Genomic DNA, 15887 nt, shown 5'->3' on the forward strand with positions numbered 1-15887 from the left:
CCGGGCGCAGGTGCGGGGCCCAAGACGCCCTGACACGCGGGGATAGGGCCAAGGTCGGGTGTGGGCAAAGCTGTGGGCACTCGGCAGTAAATCTGGTCAAAGCACTTTGCCTGTGTGCCCTGGATGAAACTTACGTCTGTCGTGTGTGCTTTGATAAAGGGGACACTGACTTGTTTCAAGAAGGGAACAAAATACTTGGAGACATGATCTGGAGAAAAAAATATACATATTATTTTTCCAGTTGCCATGTATTATAATGATAACAAGCTCAGAGGCTTGTTACATGAAAACATACTGAATAATCAGGTCTTGTATTTGCATTCTCAGCAGCAAAGGGAACAGGCAGGACACTTGAGAGGACTCGTTCCGCCTTTGGCAGACAGGAGCGCTTTATTATCATGATCTTTGCCAGTACATTAGGAGCTAGGAATCATAGACAAAATAACTTCCCGGGATCCCAACCCACATGTCCTTTCTTATCACTAAAAGGAGTCTTTTGCTTTTAAAACAACTTTTTACTTTCTTCTCTGTGACTCTGTTCATCTTGTCCACTTAGTGGGCAGGAAGCTGGGAGGTACTGAGCCTGAGTGGATGGAATGCAGAATGTTCTATCCTTGGTTCTCTTTGGTGCTTTACCCAAGCCCAGAACGAAGCCAAGTTCAGGCTGTGGCCACTGGTCAGCACAGCTACGTGTCCGTTTCAGTTTGTAATAAAAGGGAGCAGTCTTTTAGTTGAAGGAATCTATTGTTATTATTATAATAATGATGCTAATTACTATATTCATAATTATTATCATCATTATTACTCCAAAAATGAAGAAATAACAAAGTCTAATATTGCAAATATTTATTATTAACAATTTAGTGTGTTTAACACAAAAATGCAATAGCATTAAAAGACAAGTTATAATTATCACAAGATAATTACAGAATTATTTATACAAGGTTTTGTGACCCGGTAATGGGATTCAGGCATTAAGCAGCTTTTTCCCCACTCTGTGTCTTGCTATCATTTGGAAATAATGGCTAAGCTCTACTTAAGGACTTTCACAAATGTGAGGTACAGCCATTTGCCTCTGTCCTGTTCCTGCCAGGTGAGGACACCTGCTGAGTGACACCAACTAGTGACTCTGCCACCACTTCCTGTGTGTGGACCCTGCCTTGCTGGGTGCTCTTTCCTGCTGACATCTTAGTGTTATTTACCCAAGTCCATTAACTTCTGCTCTGGGAAGGACACTCGACTAGGCAGCTGCCGAACTGACTCTGTGGCCATTGACCGTCCAGATGAAGTGGACTCAGAAATTGGATCATTAAAGTGCTCATCTGACTTGGCTTTTCCTTCCATGTGATCACAGGCATGATTTAGTCTCACTAGGACCTCAGGTTCCCCATATATAAAATGAAGAGGACACTAATAGCTCCTAAGCTGTAGGGGCTATTATAAGGATTAATAAGTTTATGTGATGATGATTTTGACAGTGCCAATCCTCAATGCTCTGTAAATACTTTTTATTACCTTAGTTCAAAGCCCAGACCTAGGGAACTTTGCCAGCAGGCTGGCCAATGTTGCAAACTTGCCACTAGGTGGCAGGCACAGCCCATGGAAACAAGACGTCAGCATTCCACATTTTCTGAAGGGCTGAATTTTCCTTGTTCTGGCCAGGGCTCCACATTCTGCCCATCCAGACAGCATCCATCCCATCTTATCTGTAAAAGACACTTAAAGTGGCAGCAGGAGAAGCCAATTAGTTGGAAATTTTTTCTTTCTAGCAAGATGCTGAGATTATTTTTAAGAGTCCCCTGGAATTGTTTCTGAAAGAGCTAAATGTTTGCACTCTGTCTCTAGGGAATTCTGCTCGAGAGTGGAACTTTCAAACGTTCCTGCCACTTCCCATTTAGGGACCTCAAGTCCCTCATCCTTAGCTTCTTCTCTGTGGGAAGACATTTCTGGGCACAGGCTCTTTAATAATGCAACATAAAGTGATTAGAAATTTTCATGTTTTCCTTGCTATAAGAAGAAAGGAATGCTAGAATGCCTTCCTTGAAAACCTCTCCATGGCTTTTACTGTCCAAATGATTGAACATCCTACTTAAAAATGGTCAGGAAAGCTTTAGTGCTGGTTAGAATGCTAGAAGGTACTGTCCTGTGGATTCTAAAACACCCCTTCACCCGAGTTCTGACTCGAGGCAGCTGTCAGGCAGTTAGGCCTGGAAGCAGGGGAGTGGGTGTGGGTTGACCCAGCAGGATGCCCAGCACCTGGAGAGAGGGTGAGAGGGCCTGTAGAGGGGTAGGTAAGGGTGTGGTTTGTGTGGCATTGGAAGGGGCAGTTTGCAAGCAGAAGACAGAGAACGTGTTTCTCAACCCTGCCTACCACAGGCCTTGGGAACCCGAACTCATCTTTCTCCGAGAATCCACATTTAAACAAGAGGTTGGGTTCGTGGTGCCTTTATATTCCGATGCAAAATAACCTAGCTTTGCTATTGCTGTTGTTTATTTGCTTTATTTTGAACCAGAAGCTATACTTTTTGGGCTCAGGCTACTGGGTTTGTTTTCCAAGGCAGCTGGCTCAGCAACATCATATCACAGCAGATATCAAGTGATTGGTGGAGGGCTGCAGGGGCGGGGCGGGGCTGTGAGTCAGGGAAAGTGGTGGGAAGTGACTTGTCCCTGCTGAGGGCAAATCCCAGCTTCTCTGCTCTGGCTACCTGTTAGACCACCTGAGGAGAGTGTTAAAAAGGGGAAAAGAAGAGAAGTTACTGCCTTGCCATCCTTTCATCATTCCGTGAACATGTCCTGAGCATCTCCTGTGTCTCGGGATGCTGGGAAAATAAATATAGTAGCTGCACTCTTTGCCTCAGTGGGCAGATAACCTAGCAAGAAAGACATTCCCGTGAACAAACTATGAGCTGCTGGGGATGGGGTGGCCGAGGTGTGACTGCTGTGTGGTGGGAATGTGAAGGGGGATTGGGGAAGCTCCCAGAGCAGGTCCGGAGGGCCAGTAAGAAAAAGCTGACCGTGTGCAGGGAGTGTTCCTGTGGGGGGAGCACCACGAGTGAAGGTGACAAGGAGAGGAGCTGCTTGCTGGTGTTGGTGGCCACCAGACCTGCGCGGCTGTCTCAGTGCAAAAGGCTCCAGTGGGTAGTAGCCATGTGGCTCTTGGAGGGAAGAGCATGGGGGCAGGGCAGCAAACCCAGGGATTGATCATGAGGCAGGGGTGTATCTAGTGGGTCCAGAGGCTGAGACTGGCCAAGTGAACGTGAGAGGCATGAGACACGATGCCGGTGTGGAAACAGGCATTGCCAGAGGGGCCTGAAGTGTTCTTCTACTGTGGGGACTTGGGAGCTCTGGGTGGATGAGTGATCTGACTCAAATATTAGAAGGATCCCTCCCATGAGGGTGGAAGGTGTGAGATTTTTGCATATTAGCACTCTAGAACACAAAGACTCTAGCTCTGGCCAAGGGGCTCAATTAGATTGTTGTCCTAATATGCCGAGCTTGAATGTTTGATCCCTGGGTCAGGGCACATACAAGAATCAACCAATGAGGCTCTGGCCAGTTGCATCAGTGGATAGAAAGCATCAGCCCAGCATGCGGACATCCCAGGTTCAAATCCTGATAAGGGCACACATGAGAAGCAACCACCTGATTTCCTTCCCTTCTCTCTCCCCTTCTTTCTCTCTTCCCCTCTCATAGTCAGTGGCATGGTTGGTTTGAGCATTGACCTCAGGCTCTGAGGATAGCTCAGTTGATTTGAGCATCAGCCCCAGATGGGGATTGCCAGGTGGATCCTAGTTGGGGTGCATGTGAGAGTCTGTGTATCTCCTCTCCTCTCACTTAAAAAGAAATCAACTAATGAATGTGTAAATAAACTGAAACAACAAATCAATGTTCCTCTCTCCTTCCTCTCTCTCTAAAAACCAATAAAAAATTTAAAACAAAAAGACTCTAGATAGTATTTTATAGTAATGCTCTTTCTGATAATGCTTGAAAAAAGATAGTGAAAAACCCTATTAATTAGTTAAGACTGTCTCCAAATTTTTTTCTTATTCAAGTAACACCATCCTATAGCAAGGTAGTTTTAATTCAGCACAGCAGGCCACTATTTGAGAACATATAACAAATATTGAAATTCTAGGGCTAGGAAGTCGTGGTTCTTTACTTTTTTGGGAGTAAAAAATTATAGCATTGACTTTATAATGCTAACTCTTAACCTCCTGGTGCCCAGGGCAGGTTTGTCATTTAGTAAGACTGAATTCTGGTTGGCATGTTTGGAGAACAGGGGGCTGTTCTCCCTGAGATGTAAAGAAACAAAGTTGAGAGTCATTGCTATGAGACATGACATACTATGTCTGCGTTTATAATTTGGAGACTCTGGAGCCATGAAGGGAGATACACTAGTGGTTTGTTAGTGTCTGGACTTATTTGTTGGAGTTCAGGATCCTTTTAGTGATGTCATTAAACTTTTTTTTTTTTTTTTGGTCTACTTAGGTTTGGGATTGCGGGAAGCGTGAACGTGACCGGGGATGAGGTAAAGAAACTGGACGTGTTATCCAATTCCCTGGTGATCAACATGCTACAGTCCTCCTACAGCACCTGTGTGCTGGTCTCAGAAGAGAATAAAGAAGCGATCATCACCGCCAAGGACAAGAGGGTGCGTGCGGGAGGCGGGGTGCAGTCCCACTAATCACCACTAGATGGTGGTACTGAAGTTGAGAAGATGGTTGCTTTCCCTTTCTTTTGTTTCTGGGATTTTCCTTTATTACTTTAACCTATGCTTTCCGGAAACAATTGCATACTTCTTTAGTTGGATGTCTTATGCTGTATAGTTAAAAAAAAAAAAAAAAAGAAAGACAACTCCATCAGGGCAGTGATTCATTTTGGAAATGAATCAAAATGGTTTACGGAGATGCCTCAGTGGTGGGGTTCCCGGATTTTCGGTTAACGTAACTGTAGGTAATACATGCTGGGACTGTGGTTTCAGAAACCGTTTACTAAAGAGAGGTTTGCTGGTGGCCCCCAAATTCAAACATGTCCAGCTGTGATACAATTATACAAAATACATGCTAGGACTATTGGTCCTTGATTTATACATTGCTTTTGAGGACAAAGTGCCATTTCTTTATGATTAAACAGTAGGATGGAAAAGGTAAAACCAAGTTTATTAAGCACCTACTCTATGCCTGGAGCTGTGCAAAGCACTTTACTCTTCGTATCTCACATAACTTAGATAAATCCCATTTATTCTTCCCAGTTTTCAATTTCCACTGATGTGACCGTCCATTCTCTCTCCAATCTTATCTATAATATTTCTTCCCTGGCTTGTCTGAGATACACAGGTCCTTATGCTACTTCTTCAGTACTCCTTGCCTGTTCCCATATAAATTCCTTAAATACTTTCCAACACATGCTAGATGCCCAACAAATATCCGTTGAGTGAATATATGAATGGATGAACAGGCTAGGTTAGATTATCCACAGGGAGGACGGCAAATTTCCAAGTTTATGAATTACCCCCTATTTTTTGCCTTTGCCCCCCCCACCTCTGGCCATCCCTGTTGAGCAAGGGGGGGGGGAATAAAGTAAAGCTCAACTTAAGCATCATCCATCAGAGAGTCAGGGAAAAATAATTTAGTGATGGTAGAAGGGACTCCCATTTTACTTCAAGTTTTATCACCATGATTAATTAGCTAGGAGACTCCAGTCCCCATCACTAAGGCTCCCATAGGTCCTTGCACAGAGGAGACTTGTAATGTTGGCTGAAGCTGCTTGTGACAACGGTGTGAGGTGTAAAGGACACAGTATCCCAAGACTCCATCTGCTCTGACCTCTAGCCTTCACATCGGACAGGTGGATCAGATGCAGCAAAATGCAGAATAGTATTTTTATTCTTCTGAGGTATATCTGTGCATACCAGCTCTCTTACCCAGAGGCCCTGGAACACTGTTCTGAGATTTACTGATTTTTTTGGAAGGGAGGGAAGAATTTTCCAAAATGATAAAAGCTTTTCTGGGAGAGAATCAGAATCATCAATAAACCCATAACTGACTTTATTGTGGGTGTGGGTGGAGTGTCCAAGTTTACCTTCAGCTTCCCTACCTCTTCCCTGCAAGATGCCCGTTTCAGACCTTGTTTCCTCTCACACCCTCAGCAGCTCCAAATCCCCCCCTCCTCCCTGCAAGGGCCCCTGCTAGGAGGGCAGGGTGGAGCCAGAGTAGGCAGGGGGAAAGCTTTTAGGAAGGGGAGGGACTTCTATCACCCTATGTGGTCTCAACTAATCTGTTCTGGGCAAGTTGGCCCTGAACCGCACAATTCATGATGCTGCCCTCATTAAGCAATTGAATTTTTTGATAAGATTATCCCTTTGCTCTCTATCTCTTTTTGGTGTGTTATCTGCCCCTGCCCAGCTACTGACACAGACTGTGTTGATCAGAAGTGGTTCTTCCCTCTGTGCATTTAGGGGAAATATGTGGTCTGCTTTGACCCACTGGATGGATCTTCCAACATCGACTGTCTGGCTTCCATTGGAACCATATTTGCCATCTACAGAAAAGTGAGTAGACAGTCTGATCTTTAATGTCTCTTTCCTCTGGTAGGTTCCAGAAAGTTCCTGCCTGGGAGCCACAAGTCTGGAGTCCTAATCTCTGTCCTCTTACTAAGCAGACAGGTCACTGTAGGCAAATCGTGAGCCTCATTCTGCCACGGACTCCTTATTGAAGGAACTGAATCTATCATTTCCCCTGTGCCTGCTTCACTGCACTGGTGGGAAGGGAAAGTGACTGGACCAGATGGGGCACCTTGTTTTGAAAACCTGGATGAGACACAAATGTCAGACATGGTGTTAGGTTCCAGGCGGCATCTGTTTCTAATTTTGTATCTCAGATATAACTGCATCGCACTTCTCCCACTGCCATAACAATTTACCACACACTGAGAGCTTAAAATGACACTCGAAGACGAGCTCCTGGTTCTCCAGGTCAGAAGTGTGGTGGCCATGGCTGGGTCCTCTGCTTAGGGTCTCCTAAAGCCTGGGGGGTCAGCCAGCTCTGGGGGTCGGCCAGCTCTAGGGGTCGGCCAGCCGGCCTCCTCTTGAGAGGCAGGGCTATGTGTGTAGAATTAGCTTGCAGGCTCATTTAGGTTGCTGGCAGAATTCAGTTCCATTCTGTTGTGGGGTGGAGGTCCCTGCTTCTTGGCTGGCCAGTGCTTGGGATCATTCTCAGTTTCTATAGGCTTCCTGAATTCTCTGGCTGGTGACTCTTATGTCCTTACAGCCTGCAAAGGCAGGACAAGTCATTCTCACACTTCTGGTCTTTGATAACATCCACTTTACCTCATTGCCCTCCAGCCACAGGAAGTTCTCTGCATTGAAGGGTTAATCTAATTAGATTTGGGCTCACTGGATAATCCAGGATAAACTGCCTATTCTAAATACATCTAATTACATCTACAAAGTCCCTTTTGCCATGTAATGCTAAATAGTCACAGATTTGGGGGGTTAAGGTACCTTGGGGTAATTTCATGTACCCCACATACCTAACAATAGACAGGATCACATGGTTTGGTTTGTGACCATTCAGAAACTTCATGACAAACCAGATAATCCACACCAGTTTTTAAGGCCCATCTCTGGCTCCACAGTACACACTCCTCCCACTAAACTACTTATGATCAAACAAATATGGAGGAAGATTGGATATGCCTGTGTCTCTAATATGCTGTCTATAGATATTGATAATGGAATAGATATTTCTGCTTGGCTGAAATCTATTCCATTATCAAAAAAGGAGGGGCAAGAGTTTGATTTTCAGAGCAAAAGCTTAGCAGAAAACTAAACTTAGCAGAATATATGTATTAGCTTAAATTTTCTTTCTGAGAAGAAAAGCAAGAAGCAAATAAGTGGTCTATTCCCCCCATCCTGGAGAACAAAATGGAAGCCAAGCTGGCTTGGGCTAGAGGAGACTTCTGAGGATGTTGCTTTCCCAGTTGGTGTGTATCCCCACTTTTTTTCTGAAGAGAGATGAGACAATTTTGTTGAGGGAGCAGGAGAGAAGGCCACAAAGCACTTTCTCTGGTATCTGAGAAAGTTAAAGACTAAAATTATACTTCAAATTTAAGCCAAAATGAGCTATGTGAGTAAAGGATCTTTGTTTCTCCTACTGAGGTACAGCTTACAGATACAGCTGGGCTGGAGCCCTGCCCAGTTGGCTTAGTGGTAGAGCATCAGCCCAGTGTGTGGATGTCCTGAGTTCAATTCCTGGTCAGGGCACACAGGGAAAGTGCCTATCTGCTTCTCCACCCCTCCCCCTCTCGCTTCTCTCTCTCTCTCTCTCTCTTCCCTTCATGCAGCCATGGCTCAATTGGAGCAAGTTGGCCCCTGGCATTGAGGATGGCTCCATGGCTTCCGCCTCAGGCACTAAGAAGAGCTCGGTTGCTGAGCAACAGAGCAATGCCCCAGATAGGCAGAGCATTTCCCCCTAGTGGTCTTGCCAAGTGGATCCCAGTTGGGGCACAGGAGGAATCTGTCTCTGCCTCCCCTCCTCTCACTGAATGAAAAAGAGAGAGAGCTGAAGTGACATTAATGAGATTCTGAAAAAAAGACACCTAGTTGTATCTTTGAGGTGATTAATATTGGTGTTTTCATCATGCTATTGTTCTTGACTGCTGAGAACAAGTCAGCTGTCACTCTACATATCCACCAGCACAGAGCTCCTGGGTCTATCCTCACCTCAGCCCCCAAGACAGGTACACATGCTATAGTCACTTATTTTTTTACTAATGAACAAATTGATACTCAGAGAAGGTACAAGGATTCAAATGGGCATCCTGACTTCACCATCACAGCTCTGAATGGCTCCCTTTTTCTAGTTTTTGTGAAGTATAATTGACATATAACATTGTATTCATTTTAGGTGTGCAACATAACGATTTGGTATATCTATATACAGGGGGTCCTTGGGTTATGACATAGTTTCGTTCCTATGACAGTGACATAACCCAAATTTTGGTGTAAGTCGAAAACACACCCTAGCCTAAGTCAATTACCTATCCTAACACAGTTGTAAAATTATAATCTAGAACATAAAAACACAACTAAGCCACAGAAAAAGGAAAAGGACATAAATATACTGTACTGTACACTGTACTGTATTAACAGAAAACAGGACAAAAAATGAGTATAAAAAAAGTCCTTACCTTTATTCCTGCGGTTGGCTTGCACACTGGAAGGGGCATTGCAAGATGAGAGAGAGTGACCTATTTATTGGGAGGAGGAAGCTGGAGAGGCAGGAGAACCTGCAGAAGGTTCTGGAGATACTGGGTCAGGTGAATCAGGATTGCCTAAGGAACATGCAAGAGATGCTGGAGATGATTCTACCTATACTACAGGTGTTTCATCTCAAGAAGCAGCTGATGTAGAGGGTACAGGATCTGCTGCAGGCCTCTCTACCTTCTTAAAGAATTGTTCCAGGCTAGTCTGGAAGGTTGATGACTTCTCTTCCAAAATCTGCCTATAGCATTGCAAAGCATCCATACCAGCTCTGTAGATCTTACTGAATCTGTCTTCGCTGGGGTCCTCAGCCTGAAATTTTGCCAACTCATCCTCTACCATAGGAAAACCTTCTGCCAAATCCTTGGTAGTAAATCTCTTGGGCTCTGGGGTTCCTATCTCTTCCTCTTCAATCAACTGCTTCTCCAGCTGAATGAGGTCCTCAGCAGACAGCTCCTCTCCATGTGACGCCGGTAGCTCTGTGACATCCTCAGCCTCCACCTCCAAATTAAGCTGTTTACTCATGGCAACAACCTTCTCTGTTACAGCCTCCACTGATTCCTCAAAGCCATGGAAGTCATACACAAACTGGGGACACAGTTTTTCCACACATAATTTAAGTTTGTTTGCCTCACTTCATCCCAGGCAAAAGCAATGTTCACCAAACTAGTTCACCCACGTAATCCATAAATACAATGCCAATGGCGTAAACTAGTGGTAGTCAACCTGGTCCCTACCGCCCACTAGTGGGCGTTCCAGCTTTCATGGTGGGCGGTAGCGGAGCAACCAAAGTATAAATAAAAAGATAGATTTAACTATAGTAAGTTGTTTTATAAAGATTTATTCTGCCAAACTTAGCAAAAACCCGACATAAAGTACTTGGTAAGTAATTATTATTATATGCTTTAACTTGCTGTAACTCTGCTTTATAAATTTTATAAAGTAAAGTTACTTCCCTACTGTATAAATCACCATTACTGTGGAACCAGTGGGCGGTTAGAAATTTTTACTACTAACAGAGATACAAAAGTGGGTGGTAGGTATATAAAGGTTGACTACCTCATAAACTGAAAAACTCACGTCTCAATTTTTAAAAGTTTTTATGGGAGTGAGTGTTGTAAACTCAAAACTTCATAGGTCAAGATTGTCATAACCTGAGGATTTCCTGTATTGATATGATCATGTGATTTTTATCCATTTTTTTATGTGCTGAGTCACGTTTATTGATTTGCAAGTATACTAGCCTTGCCTCCCAAGAATAATCCTATTTAATCATGGTGTATGATCCTTTTTTTCTTTCTTTTTCTTTTTTAGGTTAGAGGAGGAGAGATAGTTGAGGCAGACTCCTGCATGTGCCCTGACCAGGATCCACCCGGAACCCCATCTGGGGTCAATTCTCAAACACCAAGCTCTTTTTCAGTGCCTGAGGCTGATGCGCTCCAAGGGAGCTATCCTCAGCACCCGGGACCACCCTTGAACCAATTGAGCTACTGGCTGTAGGAGGAGAAGAGGTAGAGAAGGGGGTGGGGGGAAAAGCAGATGGTCCCCTCTCCGTGTGCCCTGACCAGGAATCAAACCTGGGACATTATTTGTCAGGCCAAAGCTCTATCCACTGAGCTACTGGCCAGGGCAGTTCTTTTTAATGTATTGCTGGATGTAGTTTGCTAATATTTTATTGAGAATTTTTGCATGTTTGTTCATCAGGGATATCAACCTATAGTTTTCTATCTTTGTAGTGTCTTTACCTGGTTTTGGAATTAGGAAAATGCATGCCTTGTAAAATGAGCTTGGATGTCTTCCCTCCTCTTGAATTTTTTGAAATAGCTTGAGAAGGATAAGTGTTACTTCTTTGAATGTTTGGTAAAATTCACCTGTGAAGCCATCTGGTCCAGGACTTCTGTTTGCTGGAAGTTTTTTGATAACTGTTTCCATTTCATTTGTTGTAACTGATCTGCTCAGGTTTTCTGATTCTTCCAGATTCAGTTTTGGAAGGTTGTATGTTTATCCATTTCACCCAGGTTGTCCAATTTTTGGCATATAGTTCTTCATAGTATATTTTTATAATACTTGTATTTCTGTGATGTCAGTTGTTATTTCTCCTCTTTTACTTCTAATTTTATTTACAGTCATACCTCAGTTTTCGTTGACTTCCGTTATTGTAGGTTTAGGTTTTTTGTCAATTTTTTCTGCAAAAAATTTGTCACAAATTTTGTTGGCATGCCCACGTGACATCACTGCTAATTTTGCAAAAACAAAGGGTGACCCACACGTTCTCCTGCTCAGTGTGGCATTGTTTCTCGTGTGAGCATCACCCTGCGCATCTAGCCAAACAATTCTATTGCTTCCCAGTGTTTTTGTGCTTTCTTTTATTGATTGCGGGTGCTAATACTACAATTACATGCAAGCGATTACTGTGTACAGTAATTAAATTTACATTGACTCATATGGAAATAATTGCCTCAGTTTTATGGGTTTCAGATTTCACCAATTGTTTTCGGATGGATTATCTATGAAAGCTGAGGTATCGCTGTATTTCGGTTCTCTCTCTTTTTTTCTTGATGAATCTGGTTAAAGGCTCATCAATTTTGTTTACCTTTTCAAAGAACCAGCTCTTGGTTTTATTGATCTTTTTATTATTTTTTAGCTTCTATGTCATTTATTTCTGCTTTGTTCTTTATTATTACCTTCCTTCTACTTCTTCTGGGCTTTGTTTGTTCTTTTTCTAGCTGTTTTAGTGCAGGACTAGATTGTTTATTTGAGATTTTTCTTGCTTATTGAGGTATGCCTTTAATGTTATGAACTTCCCTCTCAGTACTGCTTTGGCTGTGTTCCATAGATTTGGGGTTGTTGTATGTTTATTTTAATTTCAAGAAAATTTTTTATTTCTTCCTTGATATAATTGTTAATTCATTTGTTATTTAATAACATGCTATTTAGGCTGCAGGTGTTTGAATGTTTTCCAGTTTTTCTATTGTAGTTGATTTCTAGTTTTATGCCATTGTGGTCAGAGAAGATGCTTGATGTGATTTCAATCTTCTTAAATTTATTGAGATTTGTTTTGTGTCCTAACATGTGGTCTAACCTAAAAAATGTACCATGTGCACTTGGAAAAATTATATATTTTGCTGCTTTGGGATGAAATGTTCTGAAGATATCAGTTAAATCCAGTTGATCTAGTGTGTCATTTAAGGCCACTGTTTCTTGTTAATTTTCTGTCTGGAGGATCTATCCATTGATATTAGTGTATAACTGTATTGCTGTTGATCTCTCCCTTAATGTCCATCAAAATCTGCCTTATATATTCAAGTGTTCCAATGTAGGATGCATAAATATTTACAATGGTTATAGCCTCTTGTTGGGTTGCTCTTTTGATCATTATATAGCCTTTGTTTTAAAGACTATTTTGTCGGATATGAGTATTGTTACTCTAGCATTTTTTTTTCATTTCCATTTGCAAGGAGTATTTTTTTTCCATTCCTTTAGTTTATGTAGCTTTTGTTCTGAGGTGGATCTTTTATAGACAGTATATATATGGGTCATGTTTTCTTATCCATTCAACTACCCTGTGTCTTTTGATTGGAGTAATTAATCTACTTACATTTAAGATTATTATTGATATGTACTTATGTATTGCCATTTTATTCTTTAAACCTATAATCTTCTTTATCTCTATTTCCTTCTTCCTCTCTTATAGTAGACCCTTTAGTATTTCTTGCAGCACTGGTTTGATGGTAATGAACTCCTTGAGCCTTTTTTTCTTCTTCTTTTTTGGTCTGGGAAATGCTTTGTTTCTCACTCAATTTTAAATGACGGCTTTGCTGGATAGAGTAATTTTGGTTGTAGGTTCTTGTTTTGCATCATTTTGAATATTTCTTGCCAATTCCTTCTGGTCTGAAGTGTTTCTGTTGAGAAGTCAGAATGTCAGACTGATGGGAGCTCCTTTGTAGGTAATTAACTGCTTTTGTCTTGCAGCTTTTAGTATTCTTTCTTTGTCTCTTATCTTTGGCATTTTAATTATGATGTGTCTTGGTGTGGGTCTCTTTAGGTTCATCTTTAATGGGACTCTCTGTGCTTCTTAAACTTTTATAACTTTTTCCTTTATCAATTTAGGGAACTTTTCAGTTACAATTTCTTCAAATAAGTTCTCTACCCCTTGTCTATTCTGTTCTCCCTCAGGAACCCCTATGATGTGAATGCCGTTTCACTTTATGTTGTTGCAGAGATCTCTTAGAATTTCCTCAGCCTTCTTGAGCCTCTTTCCACTTTGCTGCTCTGCTTCTGTGCTTTCATTTATCTTGTCCTCTAAATTGCTGATTCGATCCTCTACTTCTTCCAGCCTGCTGTTGATTCTTTCTACTGCAGGCTTCATTTCAGATATTTTAGTTGCCATTTTCACTGGTTTTTTTTTTTTTTTTTTTTTTTTTGTGGTTTCATTGTCCTTTTCAATGCTTCCTATCTCTTTGTTTAAGTTCTCACTGAGTTCATCCATTTCTACTCTAAGATCCATGAACATCCTAATAACCATTATTTTAAACTCTGCTTCTGGTAGTTTGGTTAGTTCTATTTCATTTAATTCCTTTTCTGGGGTTTTCTCTTGTTGATAAACTGGGAACAGTTATCAGCAGTTTCTTAGTCAGCCCATTTTGTCTGTGTATTAGGTAGCTCTGCTCTGACTCTCAATTTTGTTGTGATGTCTTTAAAAGGAAGGTGGGCTCAGGGGTATAAACCTCCAAGCCACCTGAACTCCTTGTTCTAGGAATGTTTCTTGAAGGTTATATTTACCCTTCTATTGTACGTGAGTCTTGAATACTGTTGGCCCTTTCATGAGTAGAGTTAACTCTCAGGCTGGTTGGCTCTAAGGGTAAACCTTGAACATATGTATTAGACACTGTATAGTGTCTGCCCTCTGGAGCAGAGTTATTCTCAGCAGGGTCTGGTGCCTGTTGGACTCCTCCTTTGAGTGTGCCACTTGTGTGGTTATTTGAGTCTAGCATTGGTGTGGTCTGCAACCCACTACTGTTGTGTTGGTTCTGGGACCTCTAGGGCAGGATTCAGGTACGAGTTGATGTGAGACATTGTTTGTAACTCGCCACAGGCTACCTTTCTGGAGCTACCACTCTGTTCACTGTGTCTGTGTTTTCTGTGCCTGGGTGTGTGTGGGAGGGGCCAACCTGTGTATAAGGATCAACTTCCTCTGGGTTAGAGCTAAACAGCTTCATAAAAGGGCCCAAGTTCCAAGATTTGCCTCCATTTTTTAGGTGCTCCACCTCCTCTTGCAGCTGCCTGGTCTTCCTAGAGTTTTCCTGTAGAAAGACTGTAGAGTGGGCTCAGACTGGCCTCACTCCACCATCCCCTCCACAAGTTTCAAGCTTAGTGGGTTAGAGCAACTGAATTGGGAAGTACAACATTAGTGGGACCCCCTACTTGGGGGGTCTTTTGGTCAGGAGCTCAGTATGGGGAAAGTGACCCTTACTTCACAGCCTAATCCCTCAATCACTGCTTGATATTCCAATTCTATTTCTCCCTAGAGAGGTGAGTTGCAGTTTCAGGTTGGGTGGGGCCAACAGTCCCCTCTGCAGAAGTTCTTTCAGCTGGGGAGCTCCTAGTCTCAGGGAGGAAGACTGAAAGAGTCTTCCATGGGTGCTGTTTGGGACCTTACCCCCAGGAGGTGGCTAAGCCCCTCAACCTGTCTCAACAACAGGCTCCAGTGAACTCAGTCTTTGAATGTCTGATTCTCTAAGCCTCTTTCCCTTCCCCCTGTGGAACTTAGCCCAGTAGGTCAGTGTATCTGGGACTTGGGCTGGCTGAGTGTGAGGCTCTACCTCATCAACTGCATGCAGGCAGCTGTGCAGGTGCTAAGCAAAGAAAGTGGAATTTGCCTCAGCTGGGTTTGGTGACTGGCAAGCTCTCCCTTTGGATATGCTGCTAGTGATGTTAGTTGAATCCTTTTCTAATGACCGTAGCTGGCCACTGGATATGTTGGTTCTGGGCTCTTAGGAGGGAACCTGGTGCATACCAGTGTAAAACACTGATTGTAACTGCCCCTCTGCAACAGTTTTGGAGGTATCCTGAGTTTGTGGTTGCTTCTGCTAGGCTTAGGTGCACATGAAGGACCAAGCTGCACATCTTGGCACTCTTTTGCCAGAACTGGGCCTGGGGTCAAGTCAGCAAAAGACTCAAGGTTTCCTGAGATTTGCCTTTTGCTGCCTCCGTCTACTAGTTGCTTGTTAGGCTTGGCACCTGAAGCAACCCTGGTAGATTATAGAAGTTGGGACTAATGAGGCATCAGGAAAGGTGATGAGTGTGGCTCCCAACTCAAGGTCCCAGTTGTCTGTCCTGATTTTTTTCTCAGCCCTCAGTAGGGTGTGGCCACTAGGAGTTCAGTGGGCCTCTGAAACCCAGAGATTTAGTCTTCCCACAGTCCAGACAGTATCTACTATATCTCCCATGAGGCAGAACCACCAGTCATATTCTAGGGAATGTAAGGGGAAGAGCTCTGGCCTCAATGCCAGACAGCTGGGTCACTGTCATACTCCCTGATTTCTGGCTAAGGCTGCTTACTTTCAACAGGGCCCAATCTCCATAAGGTAGAGCAAGAGAGATTCTCGAGGGTGGGGCAGTTGCC

General features: G+C 43.0%; 1 protein-coding gene across 1 annotated transcript in view; it reads left to right on the top strand.

Annotated features, from left to right (window-relative positions):
* The window catches only part of FBP2 (fructose-bisphosphatase 2), a 32093-nt gene that overhangs the window by 268 nt on the left and 15938 nt on the right, over positions 1-15887 (top strand). Inside the window, exons 2-3 of the mRNA XM_066365721.1 lie at positions 4489-4651; positions 6458-6550. Coding sequence (XP_066221818.1) covers positions 4489-4651; positions 6458-6550 — 256 coding nt within the window. The remainder of the gene's footprint in view (positions 1-4488; positions 4652-6457; positions 6551-15887) is intronic.

This window comes from Saccopteryx leptura, chromosome 2 (genome assembly GCF_036850995.1).
Source record: "Saccopteryx leptura isolate mSacLep1 chromosome 2, mSacLep1_pri_phased_curated, whole genome shotgun sequence".
NCBI lineage: Eukaryota > Metazoa > Chordata > Mammalia > Chiroptera > Emballonuridae > Saccopteryx > Saccopteryx leptura.